Below are 21079 nucleotides of genomic sequence, written 5' to 3' on the forward strand. Positions count from 1 at the left end.
CTCTGTGTTTTAGTCTGTCGGATTTATCCATTCTTCCATGTAGCCCATGTAACCACTTCAACAATACTAGAGTTGCTTCTAGTTTTTTGACTCCATTGTCAATTTTTCACTTTACCAATTCCCAACACCAGACACCAAGTCTAGAACTTCCAGCCTCCAGAACTCTTAGAAATTTATGTTGATTAAAACCACCCAGAATGTGATGCTTTTTTATGGCAACCTAAAATGATGAATACGACATCCTGTCATTCTGCTCTTTAGTTCTAATGGAGATGCTTATGGAGAAAGTACAAAATGACTTGATTATCTAGAGACAGCATTATGTATAGAAAGGGGCCTAAATTAAAAGCCACAGGCTTTTAAGACTTATAAGACTCTGCTACTTATGAACTGTATCATCTTGGAAAATTTATTTAGGTTCTTTGAGTCTGTTTTCTTTGTAAGAGGTGCAATCATAAAAATATCTACTCTCATTATTTCACAATAAAAGAAAATGTAACAAAAATATAAAGTTTCACTACTAACGCCAGATAATGCCAGTGTGCCCCTTTCTGATACTTGAGTTCCTTTCATTAGCTGTCTTCTTCAGTGTTGTTGACAGACTTCTGCCATGTGTTCATGACCCCACTTCTAGGTGACCTTACCTCTCAATTTATTTAGAACTTTGAGACTCTCTTACTACTTCTTTCTCAACTTCCGTTACCTCAATATCAATACGCCAGTTTCTTGTCCTATTTTCTTCTTGTTTCTTTATCAACTTAACCCCTTTTTCTTCAAAATAGTACTTCTACCTAGAACTTCCACTGAGTGTAGATGAAGTGTTATCTTCAAACATGCTCAAACACTCTGCAGTCAATAATAAAACACATTGAGAATTTCTCAAGACATTCTTCCATTCCTCTCTTCCCTTTCATGGATAAGATCCTAAAAAAAACTTCCTGGCCATATGTTCTATCAATGCATTTTTTACAATCTGTGACTCATCCCAATTAGGATTTTGATTCTATGTCATTGTTTTTCTTGGACCGGCATAAAACCCTTATCTCTGCCTATCAATTCTTCAAGGCTTTCTTGACATGTTACCTTCTCTTTTAAGCTATCCCTTAAGTAATTTCTTTTGGCAACTCAAAGAACTTAGCTTTTACTTTTTTGACAACCTTCTTTTATTTATTCTAGAGTGATTATTTGTATACACTAGATTATGAGCTCTTTAAGGCTCTCAATTTAAGTTATAGTATCATTTAGTAAAGGTTAAATAAGTACATTAATTATTAAACTAATTCCCAGCATAATGAAGACTTCAACTCTATTGGGACAAATACAGGGTTTGGATATTTTTGGAGAAAGACCAAACTCTAACTTAAATATGAGTTAAGTGTTCTAGTCCTGTATGGATCTATATAAGAGACAAAAAATGTGTAAGCTCCTAATAGCCATTTTCTGTCTTCATTGAAACAAAGTAACACTGGACCATAAATGTTCAGAGAATGTTGTTGGATTATTAAGAGTGAATTTTGAAAGGGCTCATGACTTATATACCACATAGTGAGATTTAGAAAGCTTACAGGAAGAAAGAATATAGAATTTGAAGGGGTCTCTAAGGCAATGATAGTCCTATAATTTGGTAGGGATAGAATACTGCCCTTTGAGGCATGGGACAGACTGCTATTTGAGCCTTTCTTATGGGCCTTGATCCTAAAAAGTTGGTTGAAGTAAAGGGTTTTATAGGACTCTGTACATTTCTGGTGGAAGACTCAGAGTCAATAAATAGATGTGATTTCAATTACAGGGGAATAAAATGTTATGATTTTATAATTGGTGACCCAGCAAAACGGTCTGTAAATTTCCAACATATCTTTCCTGGATTTTTAGAAGAAAATTGGATATTTATGCCCTAACATAATAGCAGATGACTAAAAAGATAGTGTTAGCCACCATTGTTTCAGGGCTATGGGTCAGGCATGGTGCTCATCACTTAAATCCACATTAGTTTATCTAATCCTATAACAGTGCAAGAGATGGGAGATATCTTTACAGTGTCACAGAAGATGCTAGCTTTACTGTTAATGTGCTTTGGCCAGTGTAGTTAAGCTAATGATGCTTAACATCAGTCTTGATAGAATCTATGCGTTATCTATCACATGGAAACTTCTCTGAAAAGATTAACATTTTCTCAAGACTGCCCTCACCTGATTTACCCCCCAACTTCTATTCACTAGTTTAAAATGTATCATCAAACAGACTTATGCCACTAAATATCAATACTATATGTTTACTACTTGTATTTATGATAGTCAATTATAGCCAGGAAACCCTGGGCATGACTTGGCTACATTGTTTGATAACTACTAAATTAAACTGTTTTTAGGACAAAATTTAATGTAGAATTTCTAATTCTAGAAGGAAACTTTTATATAAGGAATAGCATAGGACTCAAAGTAAAACAAGCTAACAAACAAAAACAAAAGCAACTAACATTGTTCAGAGTCCTCTCTGAGTCAAACACAGTTAAAGACATTTTATATATATATTTATATATTATTTTAATCTCCCTTCCTCCAGAAACTACCTTGCAAGGCTAAGTCATTTAGTTGTAATGCTTTTAATGATTTTTTTTCAGAAGAGAATACCAAATTTCAGAGACTGAAATATATCCACACGTAGTTAGGAGTCCAGCTGGGACACCATCTCAATTCCATTTGACCTCATACCTTATCTATGACATCCCACTGACTTCCACATCGGGAAAGTCTTATTTTTAATGTGATTAGGAATGAATTAGCCAACTTGTCCTTAAGCTATTTGGATCTTTGTTAACCTTTTTTTTAAATGAAGAAAATTCCATCTACCACAGAGGAATTAAATAGACTATATAGATCAAAACAATGTAATACCTGGCATATCATGGACACTGATAAATGATTCTTTCAGCAAACTGAGTCATAAACAATAAAAAGAACTTTTCATAATTTGACATCACTGAATCTGCTTTTCTTTTTAAATCCCCAAGATAGTTAATAACATAGCCATTGCACTAATAAAATCTGAATGCACAGGGTCAATTACATTTTTTTTAATTCTCATTTTTTGAAATCTGATAACCAACATCTGGATAGGGAACAGCTATTTAGAATTAAACTTGATTTCTGGATCATGGCAAAGCATAGGGTATCACAATGATTGTCCAGTTGGTAAAGGAAGTTCTTAGGGATTAGAAATATGAGAAAAGTAAAAGTGGTAATGAGTGTCTGAGGAATTTTGTAATCAGAAACTCTAGAAAGACACATTTGTTTTGTTTTAGAATTCAGGTTTTTTTTATATTTCAATATGGCAGAAGGTTTGGGGAAAAAGGTAGCTAAATCCTTTTATGCTTAATGTTCTATATGCACATGTTTTTAGAATACTTTCCAAAGTCTATTGACCTACAGAAAACACTTGAAGGTATCAAAGACTTCAAAAAATATAGACTCCAATACTCTTATTTCTAATACAATGCTTTCTTCTGCCATCTTACCTTTTCAGCATACTGCTTTTCCTCCTAGTTACTTTATCATAGCAAACTAAACAAGATTGTCTCAATTATCATTGAACACTCATCAACCACATAAATATGTCACTTTTGATAAGTTTGTGTAAGTAATTAGTAATTGGTTAGAACACTTTGTATCATATAAGTGTGGTCTAAACTTACTTGGATGTTAATAGGATGACAAATTTAGCAGTAGTGCGAGATCTTTTTCCAAATGTTAAGAAAATAAGATTGCATCATCACACAAGGTTTGGGAAGAACATTTTATTGCTAAGCATATCCTTGAACGAAAATGCAAATATGAAATAAAAGAGAAAAGGAAAAAGAAAAAGCAGTAACATCACAACATCATAAAATAAATTCCTTTAGGGTCTGCTAATAAAACAACAGGAGTATGATAAAAGCTCACATACAGAATGCACATGTTCCCAGAAAATTGTCCAAATAGAAACTTACACTAAAAGGAATATAACAAATGTATTTTTCTCAAATGAAAAAAATGTAAAGAAAGAAAGCAGGAAATCAGTTCACAAGACCTCAAGACTTCAAGAACAGCAATCTTTTACAGACATCGAGATATAATCAACTTCATATAGGCTGGGCCATGTAAGTTATCTAAAATCGTGCTTTGATATCTTTTAATAGTCCTGTCTTTTTCAGTGACAACAAAAAAAATCAAAAACTCTTAACACATTGAAATATCAGATAAGGAGGAACATCTCTTTCCATACACGTCAGTAAAGGCTACCATTGTTTAGATTGCGCTTTTTTGCCCCATGTCTTTAAGATATTTTTTTCAAAGTCAAATATTCATGCAACTTACAAAGATCAGCAAGAGTAGATTCTAAATCTAAACAGCTGATTGTTTTTCATCTGTACAAAAGAAATTGTGTATATCTGACCCTCCAGAGGATACACTTCATTTCTCTGTGAATATTTGTCTTGCTTTGTCTCTTGCTTTTTGAATAGCTATAGCCACACACCAGTTTATTATTTTTTTGTACATTGTTTCCTCTTTACAAAAAGAAAACAAAAGGACAACTGGAATACAAACCAAACAAACTGAAATAAACAAATAGAAAGGAAATTACAGTTCTTTAAGCAGTATGTACATAGGTGGCTAGGAATTATACCAGCAAAAATGTAGTAAAATATGTAAACAAAATCTGAGAAGATTTTTTAAAATTCTTTTTGACACAGTTAACTGTGACAAAACTAAAACTCACACTTTCTTCACATTTTAAGGTTTACTTTTTTGTTGTTTTGTTATTTTCTTTTAAAATAACATTCTCATTCCACTTCAAGACTTTAACAGATTTCTGTGTCAGTCGTCCCATCAAACATACCATGATAAATATATCTGTATATATATTTATTTATATATATATTATACTATTAAATTCCTTTTTTGTGTGTCACAGCAGCTTTATTCATTTATTTATTTGTTTTTAAAAAAGATGGGTGAAGGGAGAAGTGAGCAAATGGAAGGATAGTTATACATGTCAGGCTACAAAATTAAACCACTATGAAAACCATTATCATGTGGGGGCGGGGAAAGAACTATATATTCTGCACTCTGTCATGACATGTTTGGCTTGTGTGACCTTTTTGGTTCCATCACAAGTTCAATTCCCCTATTGTCTGTTTTGATTATTCAACAGACTAGTATTGTCTTTTTCTTTTTTCTTTGCATGCATTTCAATCAATTACAGATCCAGCCCACCCCCCCTTCCCTTCCCTAGGAAAGGTTCTTTTTTTAATTTATGGGGCTTTGCCCTTTTGCACAATTTGGGTTAATGGACAGGAAGGATCTTGTTAAGTAAAGCCAATAGCTCTATTAAAACCAGCCCCAAACCCATCTGTTCAGGGTTTAGGTGGTAAATTCTGGAATTAGATCCTGGGGGACCAGCTTTGCAAATCAATATTACCATCTATTACATGGGTTTTGCTATGTGTTCATCGAAGCATCTTACAGGAAACAAACAACAGATTCTAGAGACAACACAACCTGATATGTAGAGTGAACACCATGGTAGCTTTTGAGTTCATATGGCAATAGTCTCTCATACTTTTTGTTTTATGAGTTTTTTTCTCTTCTTCTTATGTCCAGTTATTGTCAAAAAAAAATAAATAAACAAAAACCCAAAAGCCATTTTCCACTCAGATCTTGAAATGTTACACACACTGGCCAGAACCAGTTAAGGGTGATTTTTGTTTTGTTTATGGGATTTTTTTGTTTTGTTTTGTTTTTTTAAACATTTTTCTTTTCTTTTTTTTTTTTTTTGATTTTGTTTTTTACATAATTAAACCGAAAAAACATTGTTACAGTCAAGCTTCACAAACATTAGAGACTCACTTGGAGTTATGGAACAAGTAAGCCATGAAGTCTTCTACCCTTTGCAAAAGGTCCTGGAGAGAAGGAAATCCAAGTCCATGAACGTGGTAGAGTCTCCAGGGTGCTAGGTGTGCTTTATGAATACAGCAGGGCAGAAGGAACTTTCTGTCTCCAAGCCATGGCTGGAACACGGCAGCCAGGGCTGAACGTTACAGATAGATACATCACTGTGTGTGTCCTTTGAAAAATGGTTTTCCCCACCATAGTCATGGTATACCCCGTCTCACAGTTAGAACAGGTCTGACATCTGTTAAATCTCATTGTCAAAGCACTCATATGTGTATATAGAAATAATCCTGCGTTTAAATTCAGCACGTGTGCTCAGGGCTAGCATTTTTACACATAATACTCTTTGTCCTTGTTCTTGTGTTTCTTGTGGCCGCTCTTCGAGCTGGGCTGCTTCTCCTTCATGAGCGTGCCGTTGCTCTGGGCTGAGTTGCTGATGTAGTTCCGCGTCTCGTCCACTTGATAGGACCCCTCGTCCCTGTTCCTGTACTTGTACATGGCGTACAGGAGGATCAAGATGCAGAGGGCGGCAGCAGCCACAATGCCGACGACCATCCCTGTTGTACTGCTCGACTCCCGGATCACCTCTGAGGCCCCCGGAACCCGTCTGATTCCCGGCTCCGTGGGGTTTGCTGTGGGCACATTACGGAACATGGGGGAAGTAATTAGTGGGCTCTTCAGTTTGGTGCTGTCTAGCTCATAGGCAGTGGGCAACGCAAGCAAGACTATATCAGGCTGGGGTTTGAGATCACGGTTATTCATTTTGCCAGCTGGCAATTTGGGCACCATCCCAGACGAGGAGGAAGCTGTGAAGCGGATCAGCTCAGGGGATAAAGATGTGGTAGTAGTCCTACTAGTTTCCGAGACTTTGTTAGGTCTAAAGTCCTTGAATTCCCACTTGGGCGCATGTGCTTTGTAGCCACCTTCGAAGATTGAAGTGGAAAGACTCTTATCTGTTACCAAGGAGAAGGTGGTGTAAAAATCTTCATCATCAGTAGGGGGCAGGTTAGAGTCAAAGGTTTCCCCTGAGCCATACCCAGATATCACCAAGCCATCATCATCACAACCATCGCTGCCTTGGTCCGACAAGCAAGGTAACCCCGCCTCAGAGGTCATGGACAGGGAATCTTTGGTGGTCTCAATAATGGTGAGGAGGGGGCGGAAGGTAGGGGGGAGTGTAATGGAAGGTACACGAGTAGCAATAGCAGGGGTAGCTAAAGGGTCTTCTACAAGAAGAGGGATAACTAATTCACCTCCTGGGATTGAAAAGAAAAAGAAAAACAGAATTAGTACAGGTGCAAACACAAGTCATAGTCCCTCTCCATGAAAGCAGTCCACAGGTTATGCCTCTGAAATTATAATAAAAGAACCTAGATCCCCATATGGCTCTTTTCTAGTTGTGTCCTCATACTCATTTAGAGCCCAATTATGTGCCTCTGGCATACAAATTTGTAATCCTTAGACTAGGGGCTTAGATTTTAAAGATACTCTCAAGTAATTATTTAGATAGAATTCAAATATGTTGTTTCCAGGATCTGCTTATGAGGTGATAAATTTCAATCAACTGGGTTCTTAGAAATATTAAAAAAATTGTATGTGGTGGGGATGGGTTCACATGCATAAACTGTATGCCTAATTTGTGGATTTTGTATTGTGAATGTAACATTTCTGTATCGCCTTCTTGGGTTCCTACTTACTTGCTTTCATGAAGATGAAAATGACCTATTCTCCACGTTATTGAGACTAAGATCAAGATCAAAGAACATAAAAGACTTTTTAGTATTTTAACGTATTACCTTTCATTTTATACTTCTTTTTTTAAGCAAGAGAAGGAATACACAAAGTTTATTACACATCTATTTCATGGGCGTATTAGATACTTCTTAATTGCAATCTTCATTTACCATAAATTAAGTGACCAGGGCTGACAAAAGATTTAAAATGCTCATTTAACAACCCCATTGACTATGTTTTTCTAGAAATTTCCCTTTCTATTAAGTAACAACTTCCCTTGCATTAATCTAAAATGTGTTTATGTATTACTTTTATGTTAAATGCAATATATGCTGAGCTAGATGCTAGATTTTAAAAATATTCAGCCCTAGATATCCATGACTTGTGGGGAATTTACTTTTAGATTCAGAAATGTTGACTTAGCAAAGCGAAATTTAAATCAGTGACTCTTTACTAGAGAGGCAAAAAACGTAGTGGATTATCCACAGATTCTCATTGCACTTATAAACATGTGGACAAAGGAAATAAAATTCAGAATCGTTCATTACATCAGAGTGCCTTGCACATCACAGGCATCACAAATATTCTTTAAGGGATGCTCACCTATATCAGCAAGATAATCAAGGTCTCTTGTGTCACTGTACAACGGCATTTTTCAGGCAGAGGAAAAATCTCAAGAAGTCACAGTTAACATTTCTCCACTGAATGTATTCCAGAAAAATTTATTTCAACTATAACTTAGAAAACAATTTTCTACCATGAATGACATAATGCTTTGCTCTCCATGAAGGAAGTTGATGTTAATATGATATTGTTGAAAGCCTTTTTTCTGAGCTGTGTCATTAGCTCTTAACTGGTATAATGGCCTTATGTGTTCTCCCCTTGGTAATTAATTATTTTGCTGTGAAGGAATGACCTGTGTTTGAGTGTCTGTTAAAAGACCTGACTGTTGTTGAGGTGCTGGTGACAAACCTAGACAAGGACTTGCAGTGGCTCACTACTGCAGAGTGCTAGGGACCTTCCAAAGAGACAAACCTTTAAGCTTACACAGTCCTCCAGGTTTCTTCTTATAAAGATTGATTTTAGAACTCTCCCACTCAGCATATTACACTATAGATCTTTGAACATTTCCTATGGTTCAGTTAGAAAAACTGCATCTAAATTGTCCATGTTTCAGGTGTACTAAGAGAAAGGCCTCCTGAAGAGAAAGTTACTGCACCTGAGAACAGCTGTTCTCACACACATCAGAAGCTTTCATGACCTCCCTGTCTTGCCAAAAACATTGTGGAGCTCAGGAAGAAACTGAGTCAGGGTGAAAGATGATAATCTTTCGTGTGTCTCATTTGGAAAGGAAAGGACCACAGAGAGTTGTACTGTTATCTCTACCCTGTGTGATGAGCATATTATACATGGGGAAGTAAAACAAGAACCTTTCTGAGAATCTCAAGATGGTCTGTGGTGTGCTCTAAACCCAAGCTTCTATTCTATTGCCCAGAGTTTGAAACAATTGAGCAAAATGATCTTTGCAGATTTTCCAGAGTACTGGACTTTCTTTACTTGAGTGGCATCCCCTTTTTTTTTTTTAACATGGTCAACATTTATAATTCATATACCTTGCAACTTAGTTAATGCATAATTTACAAACTTTTGCTAGTTTTTATAAATGGGATTTGGAGCACAGTTCCCTAAAGGTAAACTTGTCCTAAAACTAACCCTAAACAAGCTTTTTCTTTATGCTTCTGGTAGAGGGGCAACAAGTGGTATGTTTAAAGTGAAATATGGATGAGGGCAGAGTTTGAGAAACAGGTGAGCAGCAATGAGAGAGAAGTGAAGGCCAATGCATTCTGTCTAAGGGTTCCCCAGAGATTTCTTAGGTATGCTTTTACTTCCTTTAACAAGATAGGACTTTTTAAAATCTAGCTTAACTACAACAAAGGTTTAGCATGTGGGTTCTTTCCTGGCATTAAAAACTCAGTCATTTGTTCTTTATATCAACAACAAAAATATATCCTAAGTAGAATCAGCACAGAGGAAACTAGATTAAAGGACAAGGAATAAATGATTTATTGGGAGGCAAAGGCCTGGTACAAATAATTTAAATATAAATGTAAACTGTTGGATAGAAGTGACTGTCCTTTTAAGTGACTATCTACATGATTACATGATTCATTTGCAATTTTAGTGAACCATCTGTAACACCCAACTGGAGTCTTAAATATGCTTATTGTTTTAAATTTAGGTTTGTTTCCTCTCTTTTCAAGCCTAGCTAAAGCCTCACAATGTCTTTGCTTAATCTGCAGTTGAATCACCCCATTTCCCTTTTTCTATTCCCTTCTCATTCAACAGCCCAATGCAAGCATCTCTCTGCATTTATAAACAAAGTGAAAACCGCCTGTTTCTCAGTAGTATAGAAAGAGTGTTCTGAAGCTTGCTGATTTATAAAGAGCTTCTAAAGGGCTCATAAGCCTTAAACTGAGATAAGACTGAAATGATAGTTATGCTATTCCATGTTTATATACTAAACTCTGTCAAAACTACTCATCTTTTACTTCATTTTATTAATCCTGGCAATAGTTATAAAAAATGATAAATGATGCCCTCTGTTGGGAAAATTTGAGCCCAAATTATGCTGGTCTTTAATCGCTGAAATTGTAGAAGCTTTTATTCCTCTCCTTTATTAGTATCTCAAGGAATTGGAAGAGTTCCTGAAGTTCAAAATGAAGTTGCCTGGGATGCAAGGGATCGTTATTCCAAAATAGGGATTATATTACAATAGGTGGAAAATTTTATATAACTGTAAATATAAAAACTGCCTGAGACAGGTGTATGAGTTGAAGTATATAATTAATTTTAACATTAAATTCTATATTTTAGATTTAAGGTGATTATAGGGTATATATAGTCAGCCCTCTCTATCTGTGGATTTGACATCCAAAGATTGAAGCAACTGAGGATAGAAAACAGCAAAAATAATGCAAAATGCATCTGTACTGAACATGTACAGATTTTGTTTTCTTACCATTATTTAAACAACACAATGTAACAAGTATTGACACAACACTTACATTGCATGAGGTATTGTAAATAATCTAGAAAAGATTTAAAGAATAAGAGGGATGTGCATAGTTTCTATATAAACACTATGCTTTAAAATTTTTTTCTCTTTTTATTAACATTTTTATTAGTATATAATAGTGGTACAGGGGGTTTTGGCGTGACCTTTCCATATATGTGCTACCCCTTTTTATGTTTTCTTTTCCCTTCCTTCCTTCCTTCCTTCCTTCCTTCCTTCCTTCCTTCCTTCCTTCCTTCCTTCCTTCCTTCCTTCCTTCCTTCCTTCTTTCAGTTAGGGCTGGCTATGTTGTCTAGACTTCAAACTCCTGAGCTAAAGTGTTCCTCCTTCTGGGACATTAGGTGCACACCATTGCACCTGACTTACCACATGTCCTTTTCTATAAGGCACTTAAGGTACATGTTGATATCTGAAGGGTTCCAGGGACCAATCCTCCATGACAAGCATACTGAGGGTCAAAGCACATGTCATTTGAGATGGGATATGGGAGATGTATTTCTTGCATGATTAGGTCCTTAATAGAAATGACTTAGTCTGTAGGAGACTATTTAAGACTTCTTGTTTATTTGTGTAATCCAATCTGACTACACTTGGAGATGTTGCTGCAGTCAATAATAATTATTCTTCACTACTCAAAGACTATGGAGTCAGTGATCAACCATCTATCTAAGCTTATGAAAGTGTTCACAGAATCAATGAACCTAAAGTCTAAAGGGTTACAAGCAGAGTGATACAGAACCTGGAATACATCAAAATCCTAATTTCCTATGCCATTCTCAGACTTTTTCTTTAGGTTAGAATAAGAACTATTTGTATTCCTTAAAGATGACATTTTAAAATTAGGAATATATACAATTTTTGACAAGGTTGTGCTTTTCTTTAAACTAGAGCGATCACTAGGGATATAAAAGGTCTATTTTAGCCCTGAAGGCTGCTCTGCTTTTTTGCTTTATCAGTATATTTATAGATATATAATTCATGCCTCTAGGACTGATATCTAGCAAAAGGGGCTCTCTGCAATTGAAAAAGAGAGTGTATTAAAAATTTAGCAGAACTCTTCTGAACTGTGAGGATATTGAGGGTGATGGTGAATGCAGTGGGTCACCTTAAAAAAAAAAAAAAAAGACCAACATGTAGTCTAGATGTAGCTCCAGCCTTTGCCTCCTCTCTGGAGATAGTCAAGTCTGAGAAGTTACAAAAATACATAAACAATGACACTGAACAGTGGAACTCTGGAGAGGACACCATGCCCCAGTTCCTTAAATTTCTGTTGTGTCTATTTGGGCTCTTTACCTCACCCTTTATTTGCATCATTCTAATTCCTTGCTTGGAAAGTCAGATATAATGGGGAGAAACCATTCTTTCCCCTACTAAATTAGTCACTCAAAGATATTCCTTTAGTTATTTGGTGCCATAGAAGTGAATACTTGTAGCACACAATCATGCTGAAACTTATAATGGTGAAATTTCTTTTCACTTTCAGAAAAAAAAAAAAAATACGGGATAAACATGACCAGTGCTTGGGGAAAATATACCAGAAGAACTCAAATGTCTCAAAGGGGCTTAACCTACATTTTATTATGATGAGAATTTCTTTGTAGAACTCCCCCTTGACCAAAGTAAATGGTTTTTCTGAAATGTGTTTGATTCTTCAAGGCTACAAATTCTGTTTTTTAACATACATCCAGAAAGGTGAGTTGCATCCCCTTCATAAAATTATAAATTGTAAATGGGATGCCAAGTGGGGTTTTTGATTTGTTGCCTCTGAAATCAGACTCTGGTTAGCATCAGAACTCTGTTTACCAGTCATGACTATTACCATATGGGATATATAGTTACATGGGAATAACAAAATAATATAGCCTACCTCAAATCATTGCATATTAAGTATTTAGCATGATATAAACTGTTAATCAGAAGTGTTAGTTACTAGTATTGTTACTTCTATTATTGTTTTTGACTCATAAAATTTAAATCATTGATCAATTTTTTTCTGTCATTTTTATGTAAATGGCCTCATTTTAAGATGAAGGTATGATTATATGGAATCTGGATTACTGAGAAAATTTTGAGCAGAGTTTGTGGGATGATTTGAAATCAGTCATAGATCTTGTATTTTTGGAAAAAAATGATTGGGCCTTGTATTAAATTGACCTCTGGATAACTTCTTCAACAGAAATACAAGCTATTAATACAACTAGGTAAATTAACATCCTTTTTAGGAAATTCTTAAGCCTGAAGTGTTATCCAACATGCCAAACAACACAAAATCATATGAACTGAGGTAGAGGAAGTCCGTTCCTTAAAGCTATCAGGTTGGAAACATATCTAGTATATCTAGTATCTACCATTCACTTTGATAGTTTTATAATAATGTCAGATAACACTGATATCTAAAATTAAAATGCAACAAGTAACTTCTTTATTAAAAACACTGTTTGCCAAGCGTGATGTCTCACATTTGTAATCTCAACTATTCAGGAGGTGAGATTGTGAGGATGGAGTTTTGAGGCCAACCAGGGCAAAAAGACAGTAAACTTCCACCTCAAAAAACAGGCTGGGGCAAATGCCTATAACTACAGCCACTTGGGAGGCACAGGTATGAAGATTATGGTTTGAGGCTGGCCCCAGGCAAAAACCTGAGACCCTCTCCAAAAAATAACCAAAGCAAAAAGGGCTGGAGATGTGGCTCAAATGGTAGAGCACCTGCCTAGCAAGTGCAAAGCCCTGAGTTCAAACTCTAGTACCACAAAAATAAATAAAAATAAAAACATTGTACAGTGCTTCTTACCGATGTTATATTTCCTGAAGTTCATATGGAAGCATTGATCCAAATACCTTAAGGTCAAGGAGTAATTTCATCCTAGAGTTACACACAATTATGGTACCTACCTGAGATATTTTCTAAATAAAAGTTTAGATATGAAAATCATGTGTCTTCTGGATATAATCTTGAGATCCTTTTAAAGCTTACCTGAGTAAATCCTTGCAGGAAATGGTAACTGTTAATAGAAAGGGAAAAGGAGAGGGACAAATAGAAATGAGGGAGGAAAGAGGAAACAGAAGGAGAGAGAGAGAGTGAAAGAGACAGAGAGAAGAGAGAGAGAATTTGTGCTTTCTCTCTCTAGGGGTGTGTGTGTGTGCGTGCGTGCATGCTTTTGCTGTAAGTTCGTTCTATATATTACAAAGCATCAATATCATAGTGCCACACCCTAAAACCCTGGCATTCTTGATGTCTTTATTCTCAGTAAAACTGGTTTTGTAGCCTGTGCTGATGATGATAGCATAATCCTGGATCACCAAACTCTACCATAGTCACTTGAGAGTACCTTATTTTTCTTTTCCTGAAAGAAAATACAATAAAGACTTATTTTCCTGGATATTTCCTAAGGAATTCAATTAAGGATGAAATTACCACTGATACTGCTTGGAGCTAACACAAACTTATGATTTTTTTCCTGGAGTACAGGCCTCCCCCCATATGCTCTAACCAATTTTAATATTCCACTGTACAGCAACCCATATTACCAAGGTTTTAAAGTTGGTGGTTTAAAAAAAGGTCTAGGTAATGATGCTAGGTAACCTATAGTAAGGATTATGTATTCAACTTCTTCTACTAAGAATAGAATTCACATTGATTATTAGAAGCAATTCAGCACACAAAACAGAACAGTGAAAATTAAGCAAATAGACACAAATAAAATATTTAATATAATTTTTAAAACCATATAGTAGAAAATAAAATCAACTTCATACACAAAGTAAACTAAGTGGAAGGAGAGCAAATAACATCAACAAGGCATTCACAAGATAAAAACATAAAGGAAAGCAAAAGCAAATAAAAAAAAAACTGAAGGCTGTTTCAGAGAAAAAAAAAGGAAATAATTTCCACATAGGTAAAATAAATTAAAAAAGAAAAGCATACCATATTAATTTATAGTCAACTTACATCAACAAATTGCCCGCATGTTTTTTGGCATGAAAGAAAAATTTACAAAAGAAAGTTGTGTAAGAATGCACTTGGACAAATAGAATTGCCACATTCTTGTAACTTGCTTTTTTGTTGTCATTTCTTAAAAACGTTTGAGCAAAATGTCTAATTTTTCAAATGTAATAATTTACAACAGAGGATGGTACAGGGAGGCAACAACACATACATCCACACCACATAACATGAAAAGAAAAAAAAAATCTGCACTTTAATAAATTTTTTACTTTGGGGGGCTTAGGAGGGCATTGATTTGAATTTAAAATAATTGCTATGATTAAAAAATTTAAAAAAAAAACTTTTTTACTTTTATAATTTGCCTTTAAAAAAAAATCTGTGAATCTACAGGGTTCAGAATGAATTTCTGCATTGGAAGTTTTCAGATATATATTTAATATCTTTGTCTTTTTGACAAATTTGAGACTTTTTAATTTAAGGGAATGGATGACAGCACATAAATTTTAACAATGCTAAAGAAAGGGGTGTATGGGAAGGAAGGATGCGGAAAGGGGAGGTTGTATCACGAGTGCACTACACAGGAGATGAAGATGATGGGAGTAAATGTGTAAGTGAGTCGCCATGTCCATGTATGGGCAGCACGGAGTGATCTAGCTGCATTAGAGCTTCTGGCTGTAAGGAAGGGATGGGCAATATACAAAAACAAATGAGCCTACACATGCCCATCTACGGAAATAAAGAACAGAACTCTAACACTGACAATCTCACACACCCTAAGCTGCAACTTCTTCAACATGCAATTACTCCAAAAGATAATTACAGTTTCATTATAAGATTTTCAAATAATAAAAACAGTTAAACTTTTCTTCCTACTCAAAATAGCCAAAGTACATGAAATAATAATAATAGCAATAATTATGATCAAAAGGTTAAAAGCAAAAACAAGGAGACTAGATTTATGCATTCAAGTTGAACAACTTCATCTGTAGCCACACAGCCCCATCTTCGGTTGGGGTTTAGAGATCCACCGAGGCCACTGAAAAGCAGTGCTGTGTAGGGACCCACACACTGGGTTGCTAATTACTCCTCTGTATAGAAATGGTATGTTCTGAATGATATACCCAGCTTCCCTGCACGACCCCTGTTGTGCAACAGTGAGGCACTCTTAGCAATAAGACTGGTGAATCGGAAAGATGTGGATATGGGGATTCTGCAGCTGAAGTTGTTCCACAGTTAAAGAGGGAATGGGGAAAAACTGCAGAAAACAATTCATAACTCTTTTTCATATAACTTTGGATACAATCAAATCTAAAGATAAAGATCTAGCAATTAAAAAAGAAATACATTTATATAGATATAGATATAGATAGATATAATACAAAATGTACTTAACTCCCAAACAAGAAGGGAAAAATAACAAAAAAAGTAAAGAAAAAAATATTTCACACACTTTCAGAGATGAACAACCAGATGCACACGCTGAAAAGGCACAGACAGAGCAGTCAGGGGACACTTTTGTTTGTTTTTTTTTTTTCTTTTTTTTTTCAGAGTTATTTATTCCCCTTTTTGTGATAGCCAAAACTGAAAGTAACTTATGCATTTTCTTTAAAAAATGTGTATTTTGGTTTTGCTTCTTTAAAAAAATAAAAAGGGCGTGCAGTCTGGATGTACGTCCTAAGTAGACATTTAAAAGAGAAGAAAGTGGCTAGACTGACAAATGGGTTATCATTCATTATCCTTTAACTTTAGGAATGTTAATCAAGTTAACACATGATTAAAGTAAGTTGCATTTAGGGAAAATGGGAAAACAGAACAGCAAACTAGGATTAGGGAGAGGTCAGCAAGACAAAACCAATTTGGGGGTAGGAAGAAGATACTATGTTTCATTTCATGCCTTTCCAGTAGGAGTGAAGGACATCCCAAAGTTTCATGCCAGTTGAAAGTGTGTGTGTGTGTGTGTGTGTGTGTGTGTGTGTGTGTGAGAGAGAGAGAGAGAGAGAGAGAGAGAGAGAGAGAATGTGTAATTGAAATAAAGCCTGTATTTTCAGGAATTGAGGTAAAAATATATATGTCTTGATGAGTTGTGCTTTGGAGAACTTACTTCATATTCATTCAGAGCGTGAGCAGGCATATTTTGTAAGGCACACTGGGATTATAGTTAAAATTGCTTCATATGAGTATTCTTGGTTTTGTCAAACTGACAGAATACAATGGATGACAGGAGGTGTTAAAATATCCTAATGAACAGAAGAATAATTAATACTATTGTAGTAATAGTGTCAAACTTCTCTCTTCTCCAAATAGAACAGTATTAGTATCTATAAATTATAAGATAATAATAAAATGAATATGGTTTTTTGAGGTACATTGGGGGAAACTGTGACAGTCTTCTACAAAATAATTTAAATAATTTGAGAGGCAAAATGTTATGTCTAATCTATACTGAGAAGAGTACAAATGTGTGTTTGTGTGTGTGTGGAGAGAGAGAGAGGGAGAGGGGAGAGAGATAGAGAGTGTGTGTGTGTGTGGTGTTTGTGTACATTAAGAGGAAGATACTGGAGAAAGCACATAAGAAAGGAGTTTTTAGAAATGGCCTCAGCTTCTACTGGAAAAGATCATTAGAGTTATACTCAAAGTTATATCCCTGTGAGAACATTAATGTTCAACCAAGGACTGGGAAACCCGGGTAGGCAAACCACAAAGGCAAGACACTTGAGAGCACTTGATTCTAAGAGCCAATTCCAACCATTCATAAGAACACTTTTGGGTAACTTGAACAAATAAAATGAATTTTGAGAATAAGTCCAACTTCTGGCCCCTATGAGACGCCCCTTTTATTATTTTATTTAAAAATAATTGCAGTAATGTGTCCCCATGGGTCAGTCCGTACCAAGATTTTTAGTCTCTGGTTCAGTGTTAATCATTATTCTGGGAACTTCACAAAGTGCAGCTGGAAAGTTTTAGGAGGTGGAAAGAAAATCCCAATAATATAAGAAAAGAAAAAACCCTTGTTGCCATTTAATTGATTTTTTGACTAATGATATTTTCAACACTGAATTTTGTTGTATGAAATCTTATGAATCCTCAGGTGGTATCATAACCATCAAATGACTTCTGTACAATGAAGTTCATTTGGACAATATTCATATGGGATGGCTTTTGTTTCATAGGTGACTATTGAAAGCAGGAAACATAATTGGTCTAAGTGTGAGACTTAAAGAAGATATTTCCGATGCATTCATACTGCTGGATAATGAGAGGTGTTTTGAGGAAAATATATCAGTAATTTGGGTCTCTCAATGTTTCTACTGAGTAATTTGCCTATTTCAAAATTGCCTGTTTTAAAACTCTTACAAAGAAGAGCGCATTTACATTCTGGAAATCACTGGTTTAAGCAATTGAACATGCTAAAATTTAGGGTTGTCACTTTGCAAATAAAATAACGCATCTATTTTTTAAATTCATGGAAGCTATAGCATCAAACGAAGCCAATACAACCTGGCCATAGTACACATCCAATTTTACAATATAGTTTACACCTCCAAAGCTGCTTTGGTCTCTAATGAAAGATATAAAATCAAATTGCTAATAGTTTATGAACATGTCACAGCTTCATCTTTATCTTTCATTACCTAACTACGCTGGGTTTTTATTATCTTTAAGTGCATGGTTATGTATTTACGGCTCTACTGAATATTAAGAATGTGTTTGGAGTATATTTGCCCTTGAGAACAAAGAATATGGTAATTTGATTTGAAACAGCATATTTTGATGTTACCATTTTATCTCATCATGACCTTATAGTCCCATCTAAATGTGAAACCTAACATTTATAAATAACACATATAGCAAGATGGAATTGCTCTGGTCAGAATTCACTAATGATAGTTCACTTTTGATGAAATAACTTCCTAAACAGCTTGAGGTTGAGCCTGAGAAGCCCAAAGGTATCCTCAAGTAGCTCAAGTTGTAAGCCCAATCTCCCTGAAGACTATCTTTAATGTGTACAGATAAAATGCAGGAGGAAGACCCACATGAATTAATTTCCATTTTATTAAGTACTTTAAGTTTCTCATGGAAAATATTGGAGAGAGGAAGGAAGAGGAAACCATTTCAAGAGTTTGTGTACAACACCAAGGAAAAATTTAAAAATAAAAATAATGTAATTCACCAAATATTGTTTGAAAGAGGTGGGGAAGGAGGAGGAGGGAATGGGAATATAATGGAGGTGGCGAATTTATTCAAGGTACATTGTACACATGTATGGGATTATCACAATAAACCCCTGTATGTCATTAGCATATAATGAATTAAAAATATAGAGAGAAGGGCTGAGAAAAGATATGGGAGAATAAGTACCTATGAGGATTTTCATGATTTTGGCACAGATATTTAAAGAATGCCTTCATGTCTGTCTCTCCAATGAGATACATGGAAAAGAAAGCATTTCATTGAGTGTGGTTTTGTGTGTACATGGGTGAAGGGAGAGATTCTTCTGGTAGAATTGGTGGCTCAGTTCTGAATCACAGGTTGTCTTAGAATGAAAATATTGATCCTGAATTGGTGTGGACTCCTAGGAATGTGGATAGCTATCATCTGTGTTAGAAAATGAGCCTTGCCTGTACTTTGAGTGCTCTCAACTTCTCCTCAGGCACAGCAGTGGTCAGAGAAGGGGTGAAGGTGCTTTATACATGGTAATTGTTTCTAAAAACAGTATTTAATAATTTTTTAATGCTGAACAAAAATTTCCCAATTAAAATTTTCAGTTTCTGTGCCAAATTACAGTAGATAGGAGCAGGTACAAAAATCAAACTTCCAAGATGACAAAGAAAGTCCAGTATAACATCAAACCCAATATTTAGATCTGTATTTTTGTACTAATGATCTCCTTGCTCAATTTGTAATCATTTTCCAACTTAAGAAGGTAGATAACAATGGATAAAACATTAAGAAAAGGCAGTATTGCATTTAAAAAATGGTAAGACAGTAAACAGGAGGGCTTTAAATTAATGGCTGGCTTTGTTTACTACATTCACATAAGCTTTAACTTGTGTCCATAATTCTATCCCACTGTCTCCATTCTTTATGACTTCACTGTATCCTGTACAGACTTCTACTGACTAAACATACCACTATATTTGTTTTCTTCTCTATAAAAGTACTTCTAGTATATATTTAATTTATCTCAATTATATCTTAAATAACTTTAGAACAAAGATAATGTCTTGCTTACCTTTATTTTTCCTACCAACTAAAATACTAATAATCATTCAACTGTTTATTGAATGAATAAATGGGTGAATAAACTAATACATTTAATTGATTAATTTTCACTCCCACACTAGCCTATAATTTCCATAAAGGTATTAAAGTCTGTCACTACAATTGCTCACCTTATGCCTGAAACCTCCTACAGGGGATGGAAACTTTAGTCAGGAGATCTTGGTTTCAAGCTTGGTTGTACTGCAAAATAGCTTGTTAAGACATTGAACAAATTGGTTCATCACTCTGAGTTTATTTCTTCATGTGTGCTATATGGATTATAATGTTTGGTCAGTTAACCTACCTCATAGCATAGGTTTGTGGAACTAATGAAATTTCAAATGTAATGGTGCTTATAAGCTCTAATGGGCTATTCACATGTTTGTTACTATTGTCTTCAATATCTGTTAGTTGCAAGATAAGGGTTTCATATTCACCAAAAGGCCAAGTCCCAGATAATGAAGATCAGTGTTATTCCAAGTGTGATCCTTGGAATATCTACTTCAGCATCAAACGAACAAGAATAACACAGACCTCAATCTCAAATTCTGGCTACTACAGCTCTTATTACTACTTCTTTCCAACTCTTGTATCTACCCCATTCATTAATGCTTGATTCATTCATCTTTTAATGGTGACTTTTTTGTTTTTTTGCAAGTAATTTATAATTACTTTATTTCAATCTTTTGTAGAGTAGAGCTAAGCTCTGATAAATTCTTATATAGATATGTTTCCATAAGAATATATTCATTGTGTGATAAAGGAACAGACCTACTGGTGAACTCCTGTCCTGTATATGTCCAACTGTGTGAATTGAGACAAGTCACTTGTCTCCCACCCCAAATGCCGGAGCCTCACTTTCCATTATTTATAAAATCATAAAGAATCATGTTTCCCTGACTCACATATTTGTAGATAACACATGTTAAATTACTTTGGAAATTATAAAATATTCAATTCAAATACAAGAAGATGTTATTAGTCATAGTCTAGAGCTCAGCACACTTGGTGCTACTAAAGAGATGAACGGGGATAACAACAAAGGAGGAAATCTCATCAAATCCCTTGGAAGCACATCCCAACAGACATCAACACCATAGAGCAAAATGAGAACATGAGGGATCGAAGGGTCAG

General features: G+C 35.2%; 1 protein-coding gene across 37 annotated transcripts in view; it reads right to left on the reverse strand.

Annotated features, from left to right (window-relative positions):
- Positions 1 to 3778: 3778 nt before the first annotated feature.
- Positions 3779 to 21079, reverse strand: part of Nrxn3 (neurexin 3) — a 1521272-nt gene continuing 1503971 nt past the window's right edge. For 13 of the 37 annotated variants that reach the window (XM_074067424.1, XM_074067420.1, XM_074067422.1 and 10 more), the window contains one exon: positions 3779 to 7186. In XM_074067424.1, the coding sequence (XP_073923525.1) occupies positions 6261 to 7186 (926 nt within the window). In that variant the 3' untranslated portion in view covers positions 3779 to 6260. The other 24 variants (XM_074067437.1, XM_074067444.1, XM_074067443.1 and 21 more) reach the window with 5 other exon arrangements.

The sequence above is a fragment of the Castor canadensis genome, chromosome 3, assembly GCF_047511655.1.
Source record: "Castor canadensis chromosome 3, mCasCan1.hap1v2, whole genome shotgun sequence".
NCBI classification, from domain to species: domain Eukaryota; kingdom Metazoa; phylum Chordata; class Mammalia; order Rodentia; family Castoridae; genus Castor; species Castor canadensis.